Source organism: Colletes gigas, unplaced genomic scaffold, assembly GCF_013123115.1.
Source record: "Colletes gigas isolate AHSC1104 unplaced genomic scaffold, ASM1312311v1 Colletes_gigas_Sc00037, whole genome shotgun sequence".
NCBI classification, from domain to species: domain Eukaryota; kingdom Metazoa; phylum Arthropoda; class Insecta; order Hymenoptera; family Colletidae; genus Colletes; species Colletes gigas.
In genome coordinates, this window is record NW_025106666.1 from 1,472,343 (window position 1) to 1,493,143 (window position 20,801).

At 39.9% G+C, this 20,801-nt stretch overlaps 2 protein-coding genes across 8 annotated transcripts; one reads left to right on the forward strand and one right to left on the reverse strand.

The window, feature by feature from the left end:
* Positions 1–309: 309 nt before the first annotated feature.
* LOC122402553 (innexin shaking-B) lies at positions 310–15,914 on the reverse strand. Of its 7 annotated transcripts, none has more exons than XM_043405433.1 (7): positions 15,273–15,914; positions 13,749–14,164; positions 10,910–12,326; positions 4,850–5,069; positions 2,800–3,089; positions 2,485–2,738; positions 310–957 (listed from the first exon to the last, which is right to left on the reverse strand). In XM_043405433.1, exons 3-6 carry the CDS (start codon positions 11,270–11,272, stop codon positions 2,490–2,492), a joined length of 1,122 nt encoding a protein of 373 aa, XP_043261368.1. In that variant the 5' UTR covers positions 11,273–12,326; positions 13,749–14,164; positions 15,273–15,914; the 3' UTR covers positions 310–957; positions 2,485–2,489. The 7 variants fall into 7 exon arrangements, with proteins under 7 accessions (XP_043261368.1, XP_043261365.1, XP_043261367.1 ...); XM_043405430.1 differs by having other exon boundaries at positions 13,749–14,346; positions 14,999–15,914; XM_043405432.1 differs by having other exon boundaries at positions 10,910–12,187; positions 12,261–12,326; positions 13,749–15,914.
* Positions 15,915–17,692: 1,778 nt separating this feature from the next.
* Positions 17,693–20,691, forward strand: LOC122402552 (jerky protein homolog-like). Its single transcript, XM_043405427.1, has 2 exons — positions 17,693–18,035; positions 18,223–20,691. The coding sequence occupies exon 2, from the start codon at positions 18,370–18,372 to the stop codon at positions 19,939–19,941; it is 1,572 nt and encodes a 523-aa protein (XP_043261362.1). The 5' UTR covers positions 17,693–18,035; positions 18,223–18,369; the 3' UTR covers positions 19,942–20,691.
* Positions 20,692–20,801: the final 110 nt, after the last annotated feature.

A 20,801-nucleotide genomic window follows, 5' to 3' on the forward strand; every position in this document is an offset into this window, starting at 1 on the left:
TTGCAGGACAAAGTTTTAGAAGTCCTTGTTCCAGCTGAGATTGGAAGCTAATCATTCCTTTTGGAAAATCGTGTCCGCTATTGTTCCGCTGTGCAAACAAATGTAGATCTACGTGGTCGATTTCTGTACGAAATGGTTGACCATTACCAGAGACTGTAGATCCGATCGATAATCTAGAATGGTACCGCGGTTGGCCAGGTAGGGGTGATGGTTGAAAGCTACATGCTATTATTCTCACGTTGTCGATACGATAAACTAGATTTATTACGTTTCCTTTTAAATAAAAATACATTTATTTCAAGACTCCGGTAAAAGTTACACGCGAGTTTATTTACGTTAACACAGTCTTTGTGAAAGAAAATACATTGTTCCTCGCTGTAAGTTCGTTCCTATCGATGTAACAAGCGTTCTATGAGAAAATGGCAGCGTTCCATGCTTCGAATTTTTACGAAACTGCACGAGGTAGACATTTAAATACGAGGGAATATGTGTTTATGCCCTCGGCAGCTAGAACCTTTGACGGACAAAACCATTTTCTCATAATTCACGTTTCGTTCGTTGTAAGAAATTGTTAATGTACCGATTACAAAATGGTCCATTTGAATGCGGCGTCTAAAGGCGACTACGCGAATTCTGCAAATTGAACGATCGAAAATAAAAAAAAAGAGATATCGTCGGAAGCCATTCGATAAATGCGCGATGTACACCGGTCGTTTGTCTTTTACACGGATAACGATTAAGACTTATAAACAAGAATCGATGCAATCGTCGCTGACAAAGAAGATAAAAAAAGAAAAACACACACTTCGCATATTAAATAAAATCTGATTCATCCTGTTTCGTGCCTGGTCCTTGGATCTCCGTATTTGGCATCCGTTGTAACCCCATTTTTCGTTAAAAAATATTCTTCTTCTCGCCTCGAGAATTGTCTGAATTTTCACGGCTCTCCGAGGCAATCTGCAAAAGTAATCGTACATGGATTTTCTATTAGTCTATCGCTGTATCGTTGTTGCGATGCAATGCTTTGCAAAATAAAGTTCAATTTTGACCGGAAGTGATCGAGCCGCGTAATTCTGATCCAACCGACGCCGAAAACGAAAAGCATGCATCGGATGATTTAAACGATCCACTCAAATCGGCATCACCACCAAAATCAATCAGTCTGTACGAAATTGTGTACATACGTATATCACGAGGGATTTATCTATTGGAAAGGCACCAAGATACGACCTAATAATATCTGAGATCTTGCATGGAATGCCGAAAAACGTCGTAGTAGAAGTTTTATTACTCGTTGGGTGCCGTTTCGAATAACGTTCTTCGAGCCACCTTAAGTTTATTTAACGGTTTCAATCGTTTATTGTAACTATTTGACAGAATTGTGGAATACCGAATAGGCGTTTGTGCTCGGAGTGGTCGTAGCGTAAATCGTAGAGATTTAAACCCAACTGTTGGTGGTTTTGTGCCTTGGTGCGTTCCCGTTGGCGGAAAATCGGTCTATGCGGTAAGGAAACGAATCATCGACATTGATTTTAACGAAAGTAATTGCGTTACGTTGTCGTCCCTAATGGAGATTGTTCAAAATGGAAAACACCTTGCACAGCGGAATGGTTGCAAGTAATTGTCGTTTGCATCGATAAATACCGCGTTGCATTCTTTCCTTTTACAACTGATATTTCGCACGCGCTGCTTTTAAGATGATGGTATGTTATTTCACATCGAAATTCAGCAGAAGGAAACCTCTTGTGTGCTGAAAATAGGATAACGTATTAATGTCAAAAGCTTGTTGCCAGGAAATTTATGTCCGGCGAGCATGAGGTCTCGGTATCGACGGTGCGTTACACCTATATCGGGCCTACAACTATCCATGTACGATGCGTATTCAGAAGTTTTATGTAACTTGGACCGACAGCCAGTACAGAATTTATATCGCGCGATGGAGAACGGAGGAAAATGGAGACTGCTTTAAATAGGCCCCGCTGCAACCGATCAGGCCTGTTCTGTCAAGTCTTTCGAACCTTCGATGCAATTCTTACGTTAAACGCAGCGAATTTAGTTATTTCTCGACGGGATTGAAAAGTATAAAAAACGTGTCTGCCTCTTGTACTTTTTTACATTTCCTAATGCATACGCGTGCGTGTATATTTATTAGTTGAAAACGTATAAATAAACGTTTTGAACAAACGTTATTAAATGTTAAGTTCTATATAAAAAAGTTGAATAAACTTTTTCCCAATCTTCTCTAAGAAAGAAAAATGCGCAGCTTACAAGTAGTGACCATTTTACTCTTGCGAAATATGTGGCGGCAAGAAGAAGTCGCCATTTTGAATCTGTTTGGCGCGACGCATGGCGCGTTCTGTGTTGTCTAACAACCGCGCGAACTTTCGATTATCGAGTGTTCTTACCGAGCAAATCGTTACGTTTCTATGAGGTAATAAGAAAAAGATAAGATAAAAACAAAATTTTGTTAAAAGCGATACTTACTTAGATCAAGCTTCCTGAAGCTCTCCTTTGATTCCAGGCACGCTGTGATGGTGTCTGGACGCGAGCTTGTTTGCCAATTCGTGCATCACGTCCCTGTATATTACCGTGTCCAAATTCTCTCCCAACATGTACAGAAGGAACCAATCGCCTACTTTGCTTCGTCGAACTATCGTCTCGACGGCTTCCTTTCTGACCAAACGAAACCTTAATCGTAAAAGGTAGACCCTCGTTCGCGGCGAGAATATAATTACGATCTGCAAAGTAGAAAGTAAATGAAATTTTCGGCTGGTGAGATACCATATTCGATCGACTTACCCTGTATAAAACCGTTATGAAGCTGAGCACGCCGAGAAAGAGGAACCAAAACCAGAGAAATACGTATATTTTCTCGTTGACGACGTTCAAAGGCAATATGCAGACGGCGTCGTGTCTTTCGACCTCACCGCTGACGCCGTATTTGTAGAAGGTGCACTTAGTCATCCGTGGAAACACGTAAATCATTGGATCGACCCGGTCTTCCTGATCCGATTCCAGGAACCTGAGCACGTCGATACCAAACGTCAGAAAGGCACCGTCGAAGAAGCGGTTCATCAGAAACATTTGACCTGTGCATATTCAAGCCCATTTTGTAACCTCGATCGTTATGGAACTGACAAACGATCATGAAATTTGTCCGGTCTACGTAAGTGCGTCGAGTCTACTTTCAATTTTAAATTACATTTATTTGGTTACACATCGTTTTTCCAAGATACTAATGTCGGTGAACATTTAAATAGAATCAATATCGTTACTGAAAGCTAGGGATAAAAGATCAGGAGCAGAAACTGCGAAAAGAAATGTGTGCGTTTTGATTTAAGCCCGCGAAAATATCCGTCGATAAAATAGCTGGCGATCTCTGCCTTATCAGAATCCATACGCGTTAGGTGGCGAGCCCAAGCATATTTTTTCATTGTTCTATTATTTAGTATCATTATATCGGTTTCTATACCGAATAAATTAGCTCGTATAAATAATCCTTAGGTCTTGTAGAGTTTAAGTTGGTAATAAATGCGCGAGCGTCTGCTGTCGAGACTCCTCTTGTACCGAGATACGGTATAAAATGGGACCGCGAAGCTGCAGAAAGCGGAGAAGGTAGAAGACTGTTGGCGAATGCGTTACGAATATTGGACTACGAAACAGAATATCTTTTAGACGATCTCTCGTTACTAGCGTTGGGCTTTAGCCAGCTCCTCGATAGCGACAGAACTCTGCAAGTCGTTCATATAATCGGTACGAGTATTGGGTTTTGGCCAAATTCTCGATACCGGTACAGCGCGTTCATTCCCTTATTGTGTTAATTAATCCATATATTCGTAATCCTAACACCTTTACGCAAAAAGATCTAGTAAACGAGAATCAAACTTCGTTTGTAAGGAAGAAACTATTTCACGTTTTTGTGAAACGAACATAAAATAATAACAGCTTTTACTGAGAAATAACCATATTTTTTCTATAAACTTTGTAATTGTGATCTTTCTTTCTGAAGTACCTTCTTTTTTTTGTTTAATTGCAACGTATGGACTTGAACTGATTCGCGTTGCAAAAAATCCTTTTAGAGTTTTTAGTTTCATTTTGTCATAGAATTTGAAAATTTTTAACACGCGCGAGACAGGTGATTGACGGAAACATACTAGAACAAAATAGAGGTTGAAGAAAGCTGACGGATGATCGTATAGATTGGCTCTTTGGGCGTAGTACCTGGCCAGTTGTAACGTTGCCAAATTTTATTACGAATCGTTCATTCACCGGTTGCCTATTCCATGACCCGCCTCTACGCGCAAGATGAACGCGTGTCTGAGAATTTTCCAAGCGTGCCGAGAGGTCAGTTCGACGAATAAATAAAGAAATGGACGGCGAACACCGGCGGTGGAAACGGATGAAAGTCACGATCGGTGCTCCGTACTTGCTAATTCGAGGAAAAATGTGGAATAACAAAAGCAAATACCACCTGAATGTCCGTCGGCCAAGGATGAAATATCGATTCGGTAAAAGTAACAAAACAAATAACCGAAGAAGGTAAATATATCGAGGCACAAAGGTCTGAGGAAAATGATGGAGGAACGACAAATGGGAAGATTTGACGGCCGTGCGAAAACATACGATATCATAACAGTTCGGGTTCAAAAGAAGTCGGGCTGTTTGAAATTGGAAGCATCGAAAATAACACCGAGGTGCGTGCAAAATGGACGACAACGACTGCAATAGTGTCTTGGAATCCGCTCGGCGATGGTAAAAATTGTTATTTTAAATCGGAGACAGAGACGTTCGAGACGTTAAAGATGAAAGAGAAGTCTGAGACGGTAAGAAAAAATAACGTGCCACTCACCGACCACATTGACCAGGGCGAGAACTTCGCAGAGGTAGTACCTGTAAGCCCACCAATTGTGATAGCGAAGATTTTCCCACAAATAGTCGAGTAGCATCTTTTTCTTCTGCTTCTTCTCGACCTCGGAGCAGAGACCGATGTCGAGGTCCATCATCAGCGCGTGAATTTTCCCACCTTCCCAACCTTTCCACAGCCATCGGGGTGTGTAGAAAAGGATCGCCTGGAAAAGAAACAACGAAAGGGACGGAGGTGGGTGAACGATCGTAAATCCGAACAGCGTATCGACAAACTTTTTATCCGGATCCGAACGATACCGTTTCCTTAAAATTACGTTCGTATTTCCAACCGGTAGGCAGTCTCATTTGTTTCGGTATTCTTTCATCGGCCGCCGAGAAGAATCGGTGTTTAAGAAAAACACGTTCGTCGAATGCGTTATGGGTTATGGCTAAACAATCGGAGCACTGTACGGAATTATCGTTTGCTATAAATCCGGTGATATGTTTAGCTATACTTTGTTCGATAAATGTAAACGGAAATAATTAACGCGTAAAAACGAGCTTTTCGATGTTAATACCATTTTAATAATCGAGATGATTTATTTGGCTGGAAATTTTGTACGATTATGTTTCTCTTAACGTAGAATTGCTGTGTTCCGTGACGCGAAAGGTGAAAGTTTTGAAACGAGTACGTAGCTTGTTTTGAGGAAACGAGAGTGTAAAACATGTATCAAAGCGAAGCACGTGAAAATTTGCCCACGATTATTGCCAGAAACTCTGAAGATAAGTTTTAGTTCGCGTTTTGGTCGCGTGTTGGTTTACGTGTATTGCTTGGCACGCACATAAAGATATCAAATTGGCTGTGCATTTCGTTAGGAGAGATAAAATCGTAGTAAACGGCAGTATTGTTTTAAGCTGACGGATTGATTAATTGCTGTTGATTTAGAAGCAATTCATTTGGATAACGAGTTTACGTTAGCCAGGAGACGGCCAGGATGCTAAATGTATCACCGCGGAATTCTGTTACGAGGGCCGTTAAAGATCGAGATGTCGGTCTTAAAACGGGCACATTTCAGACACGTTTCGCACATGTAAGCGGAAATAACGAAACAAGGATGAGTGAAATATTAGCTTGATACGCACAAAGTGCCGGACCGTTTAAATTGCTTTAAACTGTAATAACATAATTAAAAATAAAAGTTTATCGGTACACGTGATTCTTTGAATAAAAGATTATTTTATAACGCATCAAAATAATACACATACACGTTCACACACAGATCACACGTATGTATTGGTACTACTGACCGAGCAGTCGAAAAATATTTCTACCGATAATAGGTATCGAATATTTGTATCGATCAGGAATATACACTTTGATATCGAGTTGCTTGAATATTATATTAATATGTATATAATCGCATCAGTTTGCTTGCTACTTACAGCTTCGCGTAACCTTCTAGCGAGAAGGTTTTCGCGTTTCGAACTCGTTTACGGTATTATTGTTACGGCGAAGCCAGCCGAAGGTATCTGGCACAACCTTGGTTTATAAGTATTGTTATAATCTAGTCAGAAATAATCGATAACCAGGAAACGATGAGCACATTATAAATACCTGACTTACTCAAGCAGTACGCGGCCCTTGAGTCCCTAAAAATTAAAAGAACATTAAATTTACCTACAATATAAAACACCCATATGCATATAATACGCTATCGTTGAAAAGCATTTGGTGTTCCATGCGTTCGATGCAAAGAAAATTAATTGTTATTTATTAAAAGAACATAGTTGCATTTTTGTACTTCTATACTCTTTTGTGTTCTTCTGACACATCGTGTTACTCTCGCCATTTTTTATATGTTCTAGCGATTGATAATCAGTACCAATGGTGCTACACACGATGGTATTTTAATTAAATAGGGAATTAACGCGACAACGAAAAGAATTGCGTATGTGTCGTACTTGGAGTAGCAGAAAGAAGATGACCCACTGATAATACTTGTGCTGTTTGACTAAGGGATGAGCCGCGTGGCCGTGCATGCCGTCGCCCTTGCTGTTCGAGACGCCGGGATAAGGCACCGCCTGTCCAAGACTCTTATTAAACGCGTGAACCATGCTGTAGGTGGTATGAAGCCAGCAGAAGGTCTCCAAGACAATCTTGTCCACGGAACCGGACGCCTCGCAGTGTATCGGCGAGCCAGAAATACTTTTGCACGCCAAAGTCACGCAACCGCCCAGAAGAAGAGCCACCGTGGCGCGATAATGAAGTCGGAATATCAGCGTGTCTTCGGATATCCTTTGAACCTTGAACAGAGACCGCAGGGAACCAAACACGTCGATCATCTTTAACATTAGAGGCATTTTCTTTCGTTGCGGACGGCCAGTCGCCTTCGACCGCTTGGAATCTCTTTCCACGAGAAGACAATCGCCTTCTTCCTCGTCGTACAAATCCGTTTTTGTGGATGTTTTTTACGTACGGGCCACAGGTCAAGAATTTTTCAAACAGCTTTAGCTCGATCGAAGATACAATATCTTGCGAAGATGTTTAGCGTCGGGAGGATTCGCTATCCTTCCCCATTAAATCCTCTCTCAAGTTCTGCTCCGACGTACCGTACAATCGAAAGCTTGCACCGGATGTTAGAAATCGGAGCCACGCGTACGTTCGTTACTGTACATCGCTCGGTTCTTTCTCTTCGTCGTGTTGTCTTTGGCGATTCTCGTCGGAAGACTCTGCGTAAAGTGAATTTTCCGATCGAGTTGGCAACACCAGTTCCGCTCTGTGCATTTTGCTTATGTTCTGCCCCTGCGACAGAAGCTCGTCGAAACGCAGACGATGCTGGTCCCGTCCGTTTTCCTAGCTCCCATATCCCGACGTCGACCTCTTCTCATCGAATCGCGTGATGATCGTTTCTCTATCGAGTACAAAGATCCACTCGTTTCCACCCTGTTCTTTCCATGGATCCACGCCTCTGATACGCGCGGTCAAGACGCAGTTATCAAACGCGAGTCGTTCGAGCATGCACGCCGGTTACAATTTTGCTGTTTATCGATCAGAAATTTAAATTAGACGGAAACTAGAAAGAAATTTAAGCGGAGATTCGTTCGAAAATTAAATGAGAACGAAGAATGAGAGATTGGAACGAGTATTCGGACACGGTAACAGACACACGTGGGGCGCGAAAGCAAGCCGTCGGAAGACTGGCCGAACTTGAGAGGCATCCCTTGGCCTCGATGCTAAACACATAACTTATATGATCTTCTAAGTATCTTCCTCTCGAATACGAGGGAAATTTGAACAAGATTTTGCCAGATATTACGCCGTTTTCATAGATCAATACAATTTTCTGAAATTGCATTTCTAGTTGTTAGAAACGAACTCTGTGTACAGATCGTATCAAAGTAGATATAAACGAATTCTTCATTTGATACGAAATTGTGAAACCTTTGTACCTATTTAAGTTATTGCTACAAAACGAATCGAAGATTTCGAACTATCATTGTTAGTAGCTATGTTAGTAATCTACAGGATATAGATACAATATTTGTAAATCCAGTAAGGAGCGATTCTACATACAAAAGTAAGAGAAAATCGACTTTGGAAATAGAGTACTGTCCTGAGTTTAGTGGCATAACTAGGAATAATAATTACTGATCGAACGCGTCGAAAAATGTTATTCTTTTTTTTCGATTATATACTTTTCGATGTATACTTTACTGCGTATAATCACGCCATTCGTCCGAATACACCCTGCATACGTAGCTCAATGACTTCCGGCAACATAGTACGATGCTCGTAGAGCCGCATTAGCGTCATTTAGTTCTTGTTTCTTTTCCAGATCCAACTCTTTTATCGCTTATACTTTAGAGTGAAAAATTCATTAAATCATTAATCTCATTTTCTATATTTCTTATTGGAAATCGATGACAAGTATTTCTAGGATTTTCATGCATTGTTTTTATATTATATTTTGTTTAATTTTTGACCCATCTCCCTTAACCTTTCTAGAATCAAGGCGAGGATTTTTATTTTTTATTTATTTTTCAATAATTCAAATCCGTGTACGAATTATACCAGTGCTCTTAGAATGTCTTAATTAATCTTTCCTTAAAGGAAGCTGTTTCTAATACAGCCTTGCAATAATTTCTATTTGAAGTGATAAGCTGCATCGAGGTACACGAACGCAGATATGTATTTAATATACGATCTTACTGATTGCATCACTGTTTTGATAAGACAACTGTATATGTAACGTTTTCCTTATAGACATTTGCCAAATAGGAAAACATCCGAAAGAACACAAAAACACCTGCGGGATACTGATTCGATTCTGAAACACACTTCCATCTGAGTTAGACTTCGAACTTGTAGGTCTGTAGATTTAGCAGAACTAGAATTATCGAAGCCAGAAGCTAATCGATTCGATGAGAGACTTTTTTATTCGATGAAAATGTCTATTCGTATCTCATTCACGCTTATGTTTCACTCCTACGCGTTGAAAATACTTTTTACGAATATTTATACCCGAGGAAACATATGCAGAAGAGTAAATTGGCGCTAGAAAAAATTTATATAAAGTTAACGATATACATATGTATCCCAGGTACCTATGTTTATAATGAAATTATTCATATTTAATTGGACTATTTTTTTGCCCATCTTTTCTAAAAAGTTTATGCACAAATAGCCGCTTGTACGTAAATAGTGTCACCTTTTTCGCGATATCACGTCTTTCGTTATTCGTGCCGTATCAAAAATGAAACGCGTCGAATAAGTTGGATTCGCGTGGATTATGACCTGGAAAGGATGACGTTGATTTATGTCGATGACGTTGTTGGTGAAAAAAATGAAAAATGCAGGGCGTTATGATATCACGTGTAATAATGTATACGTGGTTGATTATTAAGGATTGGCTTCGAGCCAGCGGCACTTGTTGTCGCGAAACGCCCAAAAGAAAAACGGACACCGCGAAAATCCGAGCAAAAAGAATATGAAACATATTCGGGTCATTGTCGCTCTATACTTAGATCGAGGGTTTGCGTTACTTGCATTGAATTATGTTCGCGCAGAGTTAGAAACGATTTAATTATTCGGTCGAGTAATTGGATTTGGTCCATCTCGGCCACGTAATTAGGAGACTCCATTCACGCGGAAGATGATGGATTAATCCCTCCACGAAACGTACGTTCTCGCTGTTATTTATCTAAACCGACCTAGTTGTTAGTTAATTAACTGTCAATTCAATTTCTGAAGCAAAATCTGTCCGTGATCCATTCGATTAATCGGATCTGAAGTTTTTGAGACATTGACCGCGTATTATTGTGGTTCGAATACTTGTTGAAGTTTTCGAAACGCAATTTAGCAAAGGCAAGAACGTTCGCGGATCGATATCGAACCAACGGAAAACACTAATTCCATCCAACGACACGTCTACTTGAAGAGATCAGTTAAAAGGTGAGGGTGGAGGAACGTCTTTGACCGAGCGTCAAGGCGACGAGTACGACAGCGACCCTCGGTGACGAAGTAACAGCTACTGGTTTAACGAGTTAATATGCTTAGGGTTTCCTTCTTGGCAATGAACTAGATATAAGCTTCTGTAAGCAGCGAGTAAATTCCTCGATCGTAGCCGCAACCAGTCCATTCGTTATCCGGCTTTTCTCATTGCCGAACGTATCTAGAATTTCTGTCCTAATGTACACTCTTAATCATCTAACGACCAACGCTCTGAAACCGAACCAATCGAAAATCGTTACACACGATTCCGTAATCGAGGATACTCTATTTTCAATGTTTAATGTTCGTTCGAATAATAAAGTAGACAAACAAATGGAGCTTGGACTATTGAAGTATTTTGTAATGCTACGAACGAACTTGAAATATTTCTGTATTTGAATATCATTATTCAAATGGTAGAAACGAAATGAGAGTAATTTCCTACTCTAATATAACTTCTTATCACTTTATCCGCTGAAAAAGTTCTGTATACAGTTGGAAACATAGTGATCCTAAGTCTAGAAATATTTGATCGACAGAAGGCCTATTTAAAAATTGTGTAAAATTGATTACCTGAAGGAACAGCATGAAGCAGACCCACTGATAGTACCTGTACTCCTTTCGTTCGCTCTCTGGATGCGACTTTGAATTGTCTACACCGGGAAAAGGTACCTCGAAACCTTCCCGCTTCCTGTAAGCCGCGGTGATCGTGTAGGTGCTGTGGATCCAACAGTAAGTGTTCAACACGTCCTCCGGCAGATCCTTGCTGTGTATGCAATCGATCGGATTGCCCACGTATTGACGCGTCGTGACGATTAATGAAAACGCGATCAGCAGGATGACAGTCATGCTGTAATGCAACCTGAAGACGGCAGTGTCGATGTGCACGTGAGAGATCTTGATCAGGCTCTTCAAGCCTCGGAATATGTCCAGCATTTTGACTCGAAGATCGACAGTGGGAATGGACGAACAGGTATCGCTGGATCACGACGATCGTCCGTCGATCCTTTCGATCCTCGTTCTTCACATCTTTCGCTGTCGAAGACACCCTTTCGTCTATCCTCGAAATCCAAGACAAATTGTCGATCACTTATTGACTATTTCAGGCTGGTTACCTAACTTTCTCCTAGAGGAATAAAGCGTTAGAGTCCGAAAAATCTGGATGTGTATACTTTTTTTAGTCTGGTAGAGAAAGACCTTTGAAGTTTTGTCCAAAACCGATTCGTTCGATCGACAAAGGACAGTCTTTGTCGCGTTATCTTCGAAAGATTTTGCTAAACGATCTCGGCAACGTAGGATCCTTTGAAGTGATAGGATCCAGTGCCGCCGCCAATCTTCTTCTATACATTATTCCTCGTTCAAAGCATCGTAAATTCTGTCCAACTCTCGCGGCTGGTCGGTCTTCTGGTCTTAAGTGTTCGAAAAACCGGACTTTCGAACGATAATCTTTTTCGAAATGTTCAACCCGCCACCTAATTCGCTCATGTTTCCAAGATATTCGGCGAAATTCTCTTGGCGAAGTAATTTTCTAAACCGAAAGCAAACCAGGTTTTCACAATTGTCGTTTCGACTGAGAAAATGTTCACTTTTCACACCGAGCGCCATATATCGCGCCATTCACATTCACTGTTAAAGTTTTTTCGATAAACCATCTTCACTGTGATTACGAACGAAGCACTACCGGAAAGTAGCGTCGAAATTGTTTATCTATCGTTTCGAAACTGACTTTACAAGAATATTTGAATTACAAGAATCAAAAACTGAGTTTAGGATAATCAAATATCCTTCGTATATATATTTTTTCGCCATTCTAGAATAGTCTTCCGTTGTGTAATTTATGTTAAGTTGCTACTATAACATTCCGCCAGTGATAATATTTTTTAAGCTTCAATTTTATCAGAACAAGTTTTTTATATGTACATACGTATATTGAAAATTGTATATACACTCGGTGATTTTTTCCTTTTAAACTACACAGAGCAGCTAATTCCTGAAAAATATTTAAAGTTTTTAACTAATTAAAAATTAAATTAAAAATATTTAAATAAACGAAAGAGGGACCATCTTAAAACATTACACGGGCCACAAATGGCCCTCGAGCCATATGTTACCGAACCCTGTCATATCACATTACGATTAATATCAATCTGTAATGGTGAAATTGATTTAACCATCCATTACGGGATAATGAGAGACAAAACAGAGCTAACGTTGCCTCTGATGCAGCGGTGCGCAACTTTCTTCGTTACTGAGCCAAAGAAAATGAAATCATAGATCTTCCGTGGAGTACGATTATATACCCATTCGAACGTAATATAAAAATGTAGAAAGATTAAAATATTGCACCTTGACTTGTAGTGACATTAGAAGTTTGAGGAAGCATGCGAGTCTCAGGATAAGCTTTTTAATAATTGGCTTTAACGATCTACTGGCAAGTTGCGTAATGTTATTGAGATTTTCATCTTTCTTCGGCTTCATAATTGGAGAGCCTTGTTCGAATAGAAGCACATTATGTTTGGATAAGAGTAGAGAATTATATTTTCTGCCTTTATTTTGAAAGGTTTGACTCGACTCGATTCGCGACTTTGTGCACCGCTGCTCTAATGGGCCACAAATTAGACTAAATGAAAAATGGGCAGGAAAGCGTGTTTAAGCTCAGCTTGTCAATTAACTCGACTCGAAAATAAGTATTCGGAACAGGTTTACAACTTAATATAAAGCAGTGACGCTAACCGATTGGATATCAACATTCTCGTTTGAAGAGATCGTGCTGCCTATCTACGCGACGATTAATGTATAAATCCGCATACACTACCCCCTGTATACAGTCACTGGCAGTAAAAATAGTACAGAACACGTTGTAGGAAACGGTAGCTTACAATTAATACGGTTACAGGAAAAGAATTTTGGTAAAAAATGAATTACCGATCTCTAACTTACATATACATAGAATCACAAACTAAATATTATCTTTCGTTACAGGAAAGAAAAGACAACTTCGATAAATGTAAGTCTAATTGATTTTACTTTAAAATTCGAAAAAATCCCTCACGATCATTTATCATTTTGTAGTATTTCCATGTTAGTGTCTTAAAACCGAGTAACTTTGTTAAGGCTAATTTAATATTTTTTCCTTGTGTTTTTCACATGAAGATGTATTATTATATTATCGTTACTCTCATCGATCTGTGAAAGAAGGAGAAAATATATTGAAAATCCTATGTCTCTACCTTGAACCTCATTTGACAAACGTGACAAACATTTTAGAATCTCTTTGAAAATAAGTTTAACGGGCGGTTGACGGAAGATAAAAGGATAAACGTGTCGGCACAGAACGATCGGGAAGATTTGTCGCTAACGAAAGGGTGTTTTTCAGTCTGCAACACCCGTCGCATAAAATATCGATACTTACGCCCACGCGATTCTTCTCGCCGAAGACAAAACATCGACGGGACTCGCGGCAGGTTTGCTTTTCTACTTTATACACCGGTTTTGTCGTGAGGCGCGAAGTAGCGTACGATAATAACGCTCGCGGTTCCTATTTGTAACGCAAAGCGCGATTATCTAAAAATAGAGAAACGCGCGCGAGCCCCCAATTTCGAGAAGACAGCTGACACTTTCATCGAGATCTATTGGAGAAATGCACGAAACGCGCACAGTGCCAGAGGAGCCCTAGATCCTCGACGGCAGCATTTCTTTCGCGAACGTCCGGGAAAATTGTGCAAAACTGCATCGCGATCGCTGATTTTTAAACGCTACCCATCGTCGTGTCGCGCGAAATTCTTAATACATATCTTCGGAAACAGTCAACGGGATACCAGAATAGATCTAATGAGTAATTTTACGGAAATAGAAGCTTTTTGTTGCGGTGAAAATTCTTTGAATCCCCTGGTCGAAGCGTCGCGCCGCGTTCCGAGAAGCGACGTTTCCACGGCGAGAGACCATTTCGTCGATCCTCTCTCGGGAACTAAAAAGTTCGACGTCTGGCTTTTCCGGTTTTTCTCTCGCATCTGGGATTCGATATTTTTTATTCGTCTTTAGATATAAAATTTAAGGAAACATAAAACATCAACGTCGACGCGAATTATGCGGTTGCTCGAATTAAATTTCATTCGACTGGTGTTTTTTACTCGCTGGCAATGAAAATATATATTACCGAACCGGCAAGGAAAATAATATTTATTCGAGGTGAATGAAAATAATCGAGGGAGAAATGGACGGGATTCCCAAATAGCCAGACACTACTACAATCAGAAAATCGAAATTCCGGTAGATTCGATGTTTTACTATTCGATGAGAATAGTGGAAATTCGGAGACTATCGTTCTTTCAGCGAAAAGATTTTAGGGAAAATTGTCCATTTCGAAAATCAACTTTCGTTTTCGATTATTAAAATTCAAATTGGACACTTCGCGTCGAACGAGCGAAGCGCTTCGGTCAGTATGCAAAAACATCGTTCTAAAGATTCCCTGCATCAGTCAACGAACTCGTACCGCGAAGCACGTTAATAAATCGACCTTGTTGGAAGCGAACGGAAACTTGAAAATAATATTGTTCCAAAATCTACCGTCACGCGGTGTCTTGCTCGATTACGTTTCATATATTTCAGGCATTTTTAATCTGACCTCTTAAATTACTTCGAGATTCGTGATGTCAACACTACCTGCACGTACCCCAAACGATATCATGTTTAGTATTACTATAATATCTTTTCTGGACCGTTCAGAATTCGTGGGTTTCTATATTTTCTTTTCTTTCGCATGGCCCAACGAAGGGTTGTATGGTCCCCCTTTGACAATCGATGGCCCAGAAAACGCGCGTCTCGTCCGCTCAATCGCACAACAACCCGAACTTTGATAATATAAGTTTACTCTAGCACTATCAAAGAATTGCAAAAAAAATTCCAAGTCACCGAAACAGTTTTCGTGCGTGTTTACCACAATTTGAAAGCGAACAAGTGTCGGCGGAACGAAACTCGATCGGCAGAATGTTGTTAGTCCCCGTCGGATCTATTTTCTTCGCGGACCACTAATTTCACTTTCCGCGTACAAAATTGTTCGGATTGGCAGATTTTCGCGCAGAAATGCGCGATGCGCAAATACATGCGCACTATCCGCGAAACCGTCGCTAATCGTTTCACATACGACTAGAAGGGTTTGCACGATTGCGAAGCGTTTTCCATTCTCGCGTGGCTCGTCGCGACGTTAATAAACATATCGTCGGTACTGCGAAGAATTTGACGCGCGCTACCAGAGTCGCCGAGAACGACGCGGTTCCTTTGTAGACTAAATCTGGTAAGCGACGCGCACCGTGGAATCGGATTGCTGTAACGAAATCGGGACCGTTCGGGGAACGGAAACGGAAACAGAAACGAGAAACGAGTAAAGTAACCTAAACGTTCCCACACGAGCCGAGGAAACGCGTCGACGAACGTATCGCACTGGTCGAGGAACGAACGAACGGAGACGGATTGCGGCGATTTCCCAGAGAATTTTGAAAGCGTTGTTCCGATCGCACGCGCACCATCCGCGGAACCACGTTACCAAACCTCCAACCGACTTTACTTGACTCGACTCGACTCGACGCGGATCGACTGGTCGTGTTTGCTAGCCAGGGCATAGCACCTCCCGAGGAGTCAATCCGCTCCAGGAATAGAAACACCAAACCCGAAATGTTCGAGCGTAGAAGCGCAACATTAAAACACACCGCACCGCTCCGCACCGCATCGCGAGTCGCGAGACCCTCGGAGAAGAACCGCCGCGGAAACTCGACCATCCGCGTTTCCTATTTTTCGCCAAACAATTTCCCGCTTCCATCGAAAACGATCGCCAATTGTTCGAAACTTTCGTCGCATTGTTGTTGCGGCGGTTTCATTATTCCAGCAAAGCCATCGAGTACTGAAATAAATACCGGTACAATGCCAGTATCGGATCGTTTCACATAAATCCGTGTACTCTAAAAATTAAACTATCTTTCTTTCTGTAACTTTGTAATTTGAATTTTGTAAGTGTTCATCTAAGCAAGTTACGAGTACGTAAAATGCGCGACAAATTAAACATCAGGAAGAGCACTTTGTTTCGTTTAAGTAGTAGCCGTTACGCTCGTCGTGGTATTTTAATATTTCTATGACTTGGCTGCGCTTTCTGAGAAAATAATCATCCTGCTTCTTCGAATAGTATTATTTGATGTCTTAATGTTGGGATGTTCTAAAAGTTCGAGCAATAGTGGACGTGGGATTAGAGCGATGAAAAACAGAAGATTTTGGTGGCGATTGATTTGACGTGGAATGTTCTTAAGGTTAATTTAGGCAGAGACCACGTGGCCAAATGATCTACGAGAAAATGTCTAGTGGCACCAGCAACCCGCGTGCTAACTGCTTACATTTAAGCCACGAACGGAACACTTACAGCTTGCTTTCTTAAATAAATGTCCGACAACGTTAACGAACGAGATTTTCGAGCGAATTTAAATGCTGCGCGAACCGAACCGACTTACGATACTCGGAGCGGTTCAAAGGCTGCATGTATCACAAAAAACAAAATAATCAAATTTCCCTTGTACTCGGTTTCAAACGGTTAAAAACACCCACACGTCAATCAGTTCACTTCCCGTTTTCCAACTCCTTAAACACAAATCAATCATATCCGTACTACCAAGTTCTATTTGTATGCTTTCCTCGGGAACATATGTTTCATTAGGAAAACGTGTTTATCCATACGTTACACCGAGCATGTAATACGATAAAGAGATACATACATGGAGATACGTACATCGTTTAGTCAATTTGTATTACAAATCTCTGTTTTTTTTTTCTTTTTAACTAATAATTAACAACAGAGTGCATTTCCATAGGTATTTTTATTTTGAACTTTTTATTAGAGGAGTTCCGTTTAAACTCCTTCGGCGGAACTTATTGAAAAACTTCTATATTTGTTGTTTCGACCTTTGGATGTGGCCCAATTTCAATTTTTGAGCGGGAGGAGGGTGTGATTTCGATTGCCAGACCTAACTCGATTGACGTCACAAGAGGGAGTCGATATATCGATAGTATAGGAATATTAATATCGAACTGATATAGCATCTAAATATACTGATACTATAAGTAATAAACCGGTTCAGCACGCAGCTAGCGCAATGCTTTCCAAATTATGCGTTTTTATTAAAACTTTTTAATAGTACCTATGTTAAATATAATGAGAGTTTGAAACTCTTAAAATTCCAAACAGTTACGTTGACGGAAAATGGAGGCGATGATAAATTTTATAATTTTTCAGAAAACAATTTATTTTTCAATATGTATAATATCACAATTTTATATTTTCTATCATATATACATACAATATTGAGTAGTATTCGGTGTAATGGACAATGAATTTTCCATTTTTTTATTGTACGCTTTAATTTTTCATATCTATAAATATCAGAAAAATGTTAAATTTGCAGTATAACATAGCCAGTGATAAAGACCACACACACAGAAGTATAGATACAAATGTTAAACTAAAAATTTGTTAAAATTGACGTTGACTCTTTTTCTAAATACAATTAAATTTCCCTCCATACGTATCGTAGTCCTCTGCCTAAGTCTTGCCGCCAGTAGCGCTACAAACGCTATACCGTAAGCATACTGCGAGTTGTATTGTTGTATGTCCCTGCGGACAATTTAAAGATGGCTGCACTTTATACTCGTGCGTAATAGAGTAAGTATAGTAGTGTGCTTTGAATGAAATTTTTGTTTAATTTACCGTTTCTAACGTACATTGGGTATAGCGTGTAAAATTATTGCGTTCTAAACGTAGTTCGCCGTGAACTCTTCGTCCGATTAATTTCGTTTGTTCAACTGTTATTAGAACGTCCTTGAAATATTTATTTGTTTTTCATGGACAGTGGACCGTACGATACTCGTTTTAGTACTATACTGAAGCTATTTTTTGTACGCACGCGTGAAAAACGCGATTCGTCCGGAGCATTGATACGATCGAGGAGAACGACTTATTTCTCGCATTCGCAAGGTTATATTAAGCGGCGAAAAAAATGGAGAACAGCATTATAAATAAGAAAACCGTGCTTTCCATACAACAGAAATTGGATATTGTGAAGAAATTGGATGCTGGTGTCCCTATAAGTGAAATAGTTGGTGACTATTCTGTTCATCCTTCAACGGTTCGTCGCATCCGGCGAAATTGCTTAGCGTTGCACCGCCTTGGTAGCCTGGGTGCTCACGTTCGAAGAAGGAAGAGGCTGCGGAAACCGAGAAACGAAGAACTGGAAAATCGCCTTCATACATGGTTTTTACAACGAAAAGCATTGGGGGATCCAATCACCGATTTATTACTGCAGAAACAGGCGCAAGAAATGGCTAGACAGTTCAAGGGATCAACAGAATTTAAGGCTAGCATGGGGTGGCTGGCAAAATTTAAAAACCGCCATAACATTCGCTTAATCAATATTTTTGGTGATAAAGGTAGCACGGATGTAGCTGCTGCTGAAGATTTTGCAGCATCCTTTACTCATAAACTAAAAGAAGAAAACATTCGATACGAGAATGTGTACAAGATAGATGAAACTGGTTTGACATGGAAAGCTATACCCATGAAACAGAAACAGTTGAAGAAAGACCGAGTAAGCTTCTGCTTGTGCTCCAATGCAACAGGTACCCACAAACTAACACCATTATTCATATATAAATACAAAAATCCAAGAGCACTGAAGAACATGAGAAATCAGTTGCCAGTGGTATTTAAAACACAAAAACGTGCTTGGGTAGATCGGACAGTATTTAGAGATTGGTATGAAAATTATTTTAAACCAGCTGTGAGAAAACAACAATTGGAAAGCGGTAGAATTGGAAAAGTTTTTCTCTTGGTAAACAACTGTCAAGATCATAAATTCAATCAGTCTGAATATGAAGAGGACAATTGTTTTCGGATTGTGTGCTTTCCATCCAAAACCACCTCTGTTTTACAACCAAAGAATCAAGGAATTATAGCCAAAATAAAAAGTTCCTTTCGTCAGAAAATGTTGCAACGAATTCTGTCCTACCCTGGTGGAATACAGGAATTTTATCAAAAGTACAACATAAAAGATTGTATTAATTTTCTCCACGAGGCTTGGACAGAATTGACCACGACAGATATCGTAAATGCATGGAGGAGAATTATCCAGACCATGCCTCGGGTCGCGCCAACCACGGAAGAAGCTATCGATCCGTTGGAACCCCAATTCGAAGATATGATAAATGCTATAATCGGCGAGGAACCCTCTCAAGAAAGAGTCAGTGTATTTCTATCGACGTGCGATGAAGCAGAGAACAATTTTTCCGAAGCGGAGAATAATTTTTATGAAGATGAGACGGACGAAGCGGAAGAAGAAGATTCCGGAAGGCATCTGTGGCAAGAGCAAGAAAATAACAATTTTTCAAAACCGCTCGATGAACGATGCTTAGAAAAGGAGGAAGAAGAAGAAGAATATCCACTGGAAGACACGCGAAAGAAAGAATTGGAAGAAGCTTTCCACATTTTAACGAAACATGCCGAACACGAGTCCCGATTCATCCAACTAACGGTTGCAAATTTACAAGAACATTTTCTAAGAAGAAAAAAGTAACGAATGAACGGTTTGGTAATTGAAGAAATTTCTGACACGAACCAAAAGCAACCGACATTTCTAATGTCCACCAGATAAGTAGTCCTGGATATAACGATGCGTACATAGGGTATAGTCGGAGACATAGACAAACTGAGGGAGTGCAATGAAGTACAACCCACGTAAAAACTATGGGGGAGAAACTGGAAAACTTCCTAAAAATATTCCTTACAACAACACTAAACGAGAACTGTTTAAGGAAAGGAATCCATTGAGCTCAGAGAAATAAGATACAAAATCAACATCCCCTGGTGGGAAAAGTAGTTCGATGTTTTGATCTTTGAGAACATATGTATGTCAGGGAAAGAAGCGGTCAAGGAGAATTTAAAAAAAGATTTCGTTGCTCAGAAGAGCGATAAGGAACGTCGATCAGAAACTTTATATCGAGAGGGAAATTGTTCTAAGCGGATCAAAGCTCTCTCTCCTGGTAGGAGTTAGTAGACTGTAAACTATAGTAGAGATGTAAACATTCATTAGTTTTCTTCTCACAAACGGACAGTAGATACTACGCAGAACGATTTCCCAATTATCGAAATCTCGATAGGATAAAAAAATTAAGAAGGCAGCGAAGAAAGCTATAATAAAGAAATAACAAGATCGATCGTAGGGAAGAAAAATAATTAAACGTCACAGTTATTCTGTAATAAATGCTTTAACTAAAGTTCCTATCTTAATCGATGTTACTTTATTTAAACTTTAAAAAATTGTATAAACGAGTCGAATCTAATTACGATTAAATTAATGATAAAAATAAGTTACTTGTTAGGTTGTAAAATAGTTTTTTGAGACTTTATTTTCTATTCTCTTAAGCATTTATTTAT

What these genes read in the sequence shown, in the direction of transcription:
- LOC122402553 (XM_043405429.1), bottom strand. Translation starts at nt 7,206, where the DNA reads ATGCCTCTAATGTTAAAGATGATCGACGTGTTTGGTTCCCTGCGGTCT. An exon ending in TCTTCTTTCTGCTACTCCAA is followed by an intron (nt 5,070 to 6,807) that starts GTACGACACATA and finishes TTTCTTTTCCAG; the next exon opens with GCGATCCTTTTCTACACACC. An exon ending in TCATAACGGTTTTATACAGG is followed by an intron (nt 2,739 to 2,799) that starts GTAAGTCGATCG and finishes TCTACTTTGCAG; the next exon opens with ATCGTAATTATATTCTCGCC.
- LOC122402552 (XM_043405427.1), top strand. Translation starts at nt 18,370, where the DNA reads ATGGAGAACAGCATTATAAATAAGAAAACCGTGCTTTCCATACAACAG.